This window comes from Acyrthosiphon pisum, chromosome X (assembly GCF_005508785.2).
Source record: "Acyrthosiphon pisum isolate AL4f chromosome X, pea_aphid_22Mar2018_4r6ur, whole genome shotgun sequence".
NCBI classification, from domain to species: Eukaryota; Metazoa; Arthropoda; class Insecta; order Hemiptera; family Aphididae; genus Acyrthosiphon; species Acyrthosiphon pisum.
Window position 1 is genome coordinate 85981151 of NC_042493.1, and position 4995 is coordinate 85986145.

Consider the following 4995-nt stretch of genomic DNA (forward strand, 5'->3'; position numbering starts at 1 on the left):
ATAATATATTTTACAACTATAAAAAAAGTAAACTTAAACTAACCATAATATGGCTATATTTTATAAATATTTATAAAATATCATTATCGATAATTGTCTATAATACATATTATAAGCAGTTAACTGACTCTGTTTTGGGTCACAATCAACGTATATTTTTATTCATCTGATACATACCCGCACATGGTACATCCACAATATTATTATTATATTATATTATAGATATATAATTTTTAATTATTTAAGACATAGAACCTATGATAGTGTCTTTTATGCAAGGAATTGAATTTAAACCAGAATGTGCTAAAAAGTAAAAATGAATCGAACAGGAGAGCTGAAAACATAAATTTTGAGAGGCTAAGCCTCTCTGCCTCTCTCTTAGTTAGACCAATGTAGATATGATGAACATTTTTTGTCATATAACTTTTATTTTTATATATGTTTGTAGTAATTTATTTATTGATTTACTTATGAAAATTAATGCACCTAAATCAATTTTATTTTTATAATTTGTTTTGAATTTAAAGTTCTTGATAAACTGAATTTTTACACTTATGATTATAAACGGAACTTTTTGGTTGAAAATATAATTTTTATCCATCTATAAATGCTTATTATTTTAGTAGACATTCAAATTAAAGGAAGACTGAATACTATACCTGGTATAACCATACTCGTAATATGTTGGTTGACCTCAAATCTATGCATAATACAATATGAATTGGGATTTTTTTTTTGTCATAAATAATATTAATTGGAAAAAATACGAGGTAACTAAACTAGATTTATTCCATATAAATTATATAGTTAGATTATACTTTATATTTAAAATCTTACATCATTTTAACATTTTGATTCTTAGCAAGTAAGTCTGTTTGATATTTTACCACCATTATTAAATACTGTTCTAAATCTTTTACAGTGTCATAGGCGCATTCTTCCTTGTCTTCCTTAGTAATTTTGTCCAAGTCTTGTGGAAGAGTATTGGCAAGTGAAAGGCATTTTTGAAGCTTTATGCGAAGGAGTAATAGATTGTCGTAGAATTCTAAAAAGAGAATAATAATATTAATATATATAGTTAATATTATCAATAGATGAATCATTACCCTTATGTGCTATAACAACCTTTGCCTTTTCCATGTCTGTCATAGGTTCCGCAATACCCTGTGTACTAAAACATAAATATATATACATTAAGAAAAATAAGAATAACTAGGTATAAACTTAACCTAGTGAATTTACGTTTCATAACAAGTTCAATATCATCAAGCTCGTTTTGACAGAGGTACGAAGAGCAATCAAATTTTATATCAAAACTGTTTACTAAAATATTTGTTCCTAGTACATCACTATAGTCGGGGAAACGAAAAACAGTCGCTTGGCGCGTGACGGGCAGCGATCATTTTTCGTTTCCCCGACAATAATCGACTTTTTCAACAGTTGACTAAACTCTAGAGTTTTTGTTTCCCTTGATGATACATTTTTCTAGGTACTATTAATAGCCAACAGGCAATATGTATCAACGTACAGCATAATACGCCGAAAACTTGTAAAAACCCCGGCTTGCTGGAGTAACATTTTTATTTTTTTTTATTTAAATTAATACCATGAAGATTACTAGGTCTCCCTGAGAAAAACTCGTGTGGAGGCCCAGGGTTATCTTAGCTTACAAATATTCTCTGATATATTACATATACCTAACTCGCAATGTTATTAAGTATGGTACATATTATATTTATTTTTAGTCGCATAAAATTCATATCAGAGCAGGTGAGAAAATTAAAGCCTCAGATTTTTCTATTTTATTTAAGATAAAAGCTATCTCTCATCCATATTCCAAACCGCGATGTCTACATAGACCTATAAAGATAGGTCTATGGACCCCTTATTCTGTTAAAAAAGGAACGGCCTATCATTATTAGAAAGCCTTTAGAGGCCTATCCATTTTTATAATACTATACGGGTACCAAGATAATATCTTAGTCCGTGGGTACGACACTTTCTGAAATCCTAATGTTATTTGAAAAAAGTGATGACATGACCCTGACTACATGGGCACTGCCCTCCACGATAGCAGATAGATCCATTTTATCCACATCGTGCACAGGTAATAAAGATACATAAATAATTGATGATCAATTCTCTATATTATAGAGTGCCACGATGTTATAGAGTCTATAACATCGTGGCACTGCCATTTAAATATTTATCAGAATCAGCCAAGAATTAAGATATTTGGCGCCAAATTTTGCATCTTAGTCTGTGTTTTATGCAGATAGCGTTGTAAATTATCGGTGCTCATTATGACACCCCGCACTTGGCTCTTGCAAATACAATAAGCGGCTCGACTCCAGCCAAACATATATAAACATACTATGTATGTTTATATATCTGCGTCTCCAGCATGATAGTATTAAGTATAGAAAATATTTAAATAATATAATAAATAGAAATTTGTGTTTCCAGTCCGTGGCCACGGCTAATGATAGTACTATCTACAAAAGTGGAATCAGCTGACGCCCCCATACCATATTTTTCAATAATTGATCCATTATCATAAATTATATTATAATATTAATTTTAAAAACGTATTTTATTTTTATTTTTGTGTTTTTATGTAATGTTTTAAAGTAGTTTAAATAATTTTCAAGTGTAATAGTTATTAACACATAATCACAATTAACAATTCATACATTTCGATATGGTAAATATTGTATAAAAAAAATTGTTCGTAACAACCTACACAAACATCAACGTAAACGTTTATAACATCATTAGCAAGCCTCCAGCAATCTGCTATTTAATAGCTGCAGCAGTATTGTGTCCATAGAAAAGAGATTAACCTGACAGTGTCGCTCCAATGTAAATTATTGTTTTGTACTATAGTGCTCTGTAGTAGGATTCAAATAACATTCTACTTTTTGGACATAATAATATTGTACTATAGTAGCGTTGTTGAATACCGCTACTAACAGCAAGATTTAGCCAATCTCAGCGCTAATTTTTTTTCGGAAAACACGGCTCACCGTTAACGGAAATATCACAGAATATATTCTGTGCACTGTGGTAATATACTGAGCAGTGTAAACTTTATTCCATAACCTAACGTTAAATAATATATTATTGTGAACATATTATCGTCCTGGAATGTTTAAACCACCTGTGGAAACCAATCGTGTACACCCATAGATAATAAATATACGAATCATTATATTATTATCTACCTATATAAAGACGTCGTGTGTACACTCTAGTCACGGTTATCATGTATTTACGTCTTCATGTCAAAAGTACGATTAAAGATAATAATATATAATAATATAGTTAGAAATCAATAGTTGTTAGATTTCCACTTATCCCACCCGTTGCTACGTTACTGTGCCGTAAAATGTCTTCCCGCCAACGCCATGACATTCAAGCTCAAACTAAACACATTATTTTTAGCGTATATTCATATTTCAAAAAATTATCCAAGGACTCATCTCATCCCGAAGTGGCTAAATTTTTTATTCAAGCACAACAAAAAACCTCTGAAGCATGTGGTATCAGTTTGTCGACGATAAAACGAATAACATCGGAGGGTTCTAAGACACTTTCCAGCTCAGAAAATGGACCGTGTTTTACCTCCCCTCGTAAAACATATAAACGTAGTAAATATGCTACGGATATCGATGACTCCGACAAAGATGTTTTAAGGCGAACCGTTCATGAATTTTATGACCGAGGCGAATTCCCTACGTCCATAAAAATGTTATCAAAGTTCCGAGAAAAAAACTGGTTATAAAGGATCTAAAACATCTTTATTGAAAGTTTTAAAATCATTAAAATTCAGTTACAAAAAATGTAACGACGGTCGACGGTTTATAATGGAGCAAAATTATGTTGTTGTTATGCGTATACAGTGTTTAGGAAAAATGGTTAACTTTCGTCAAAATAATGATATTCGACCAGTCGTTTATTTAGACGAGCTTGAAGTTCCTACAGGCAAAGGAGATCGACTCATTATTTTCCACGCTGGTTCAAGTTCGGATGGATTTATGAAGGAATCAAAATTAGTCTTTCGTTGTAAGTCGGATTCATCTGAAGACTATCACACTCAAATAAACTCCGTAGAAATTAAAGACTGGTTCATTCAAATTCTACAAAATTTGAAAGAACCTAGTGTCATTGTTGTGGATAACGCTTGGTACAACTGGGTCCATTCGAAAAATTACACTAAGCCACACGAAAAGGGAGTAGAGTTTTCCCCGCTGGAAACGTCACAAGAGTTACGCGAGCGAGTCAAACAGGTATTACCCAGAGAGAAAAAAAACGAATTGATTGAAATAACGTTATCAATGGGACATGAGGTTGTACAACTACCGCAATATCCGAGATATTTATGTATCAGAACTTTATGATGTTTGGGTAAAATGTTTTCAAAGTGAGGGAAATCAAGATAAACCAGAAGTTTGTACAAATATATCTCTTTCTGACCATAATTCTTTAATAAGTCCACTTCCAGCTATAACACCAAACATATTCATTTGAACCAAATAGAACAATAATTACACCTCGAATTGCACCATGTACAGGCCCTATTAAAAATATAAATGAAGTTTGGTCGATGCTTTAAAATGGCCAAAGCCTATATCAACAACAACTAGGGCAGATTATTTGCTTATAATAGAGTAAAGATGTCCACTGTTGTAACTTCAGAAAAATTCAAAATAACACAAGATGAAAAGCAGCAAAAAGGGATAATTAAACTTAATAAAAAAAATAATTAATAAAACTCGAGATAAAACTTTTAAAACTAGAAATAGTATAGTGTGATAATTATTACATAAAAGACTGAAAAAAATTTATTTTATTTAAAAGACTGACAGAAACAGTCATTATTTGTTTAGTTGAAACTTGAAGTATACATTGTTCATTTATTTTTTATTTTAGTCTGTTAAAAAAATGTGTATGATTTTACCTCGGATTTCACCTACTATTAATTTTGTTATATCA

General features: G+C 31.1%; 1 protein-coding gene across 1 annotated transcript in view; it reads right to left on the reverse strand.

Moving 5' to 3' along the window:
* Positions 1-764: 764 nt before the first annotated feature.
* The window catches only part of LOC100162676, a 6594-nt gene continuing 2363 nt past the window's right edge, over positions 765-4995 (reverse strand). Inside the window, exons 2-3 of the mRNA XM_029490726.1 lie at positions 1107-1171; positions 765-1045 (exon numbers count right to left, since the gene is read on the reverse strand). Of these exons, the coding sequence (XP_029346586.1) occupies positions 834-1045; positions 1107-1149 (255 nt within the window). The 5' untranslated portion in view covers positions 1150-1171 and the 3' untranslated portion in view covers positions 765-833. The remainder of the gene's footprint in view (positions 1046-1106; positions 1172-4995) is intronic.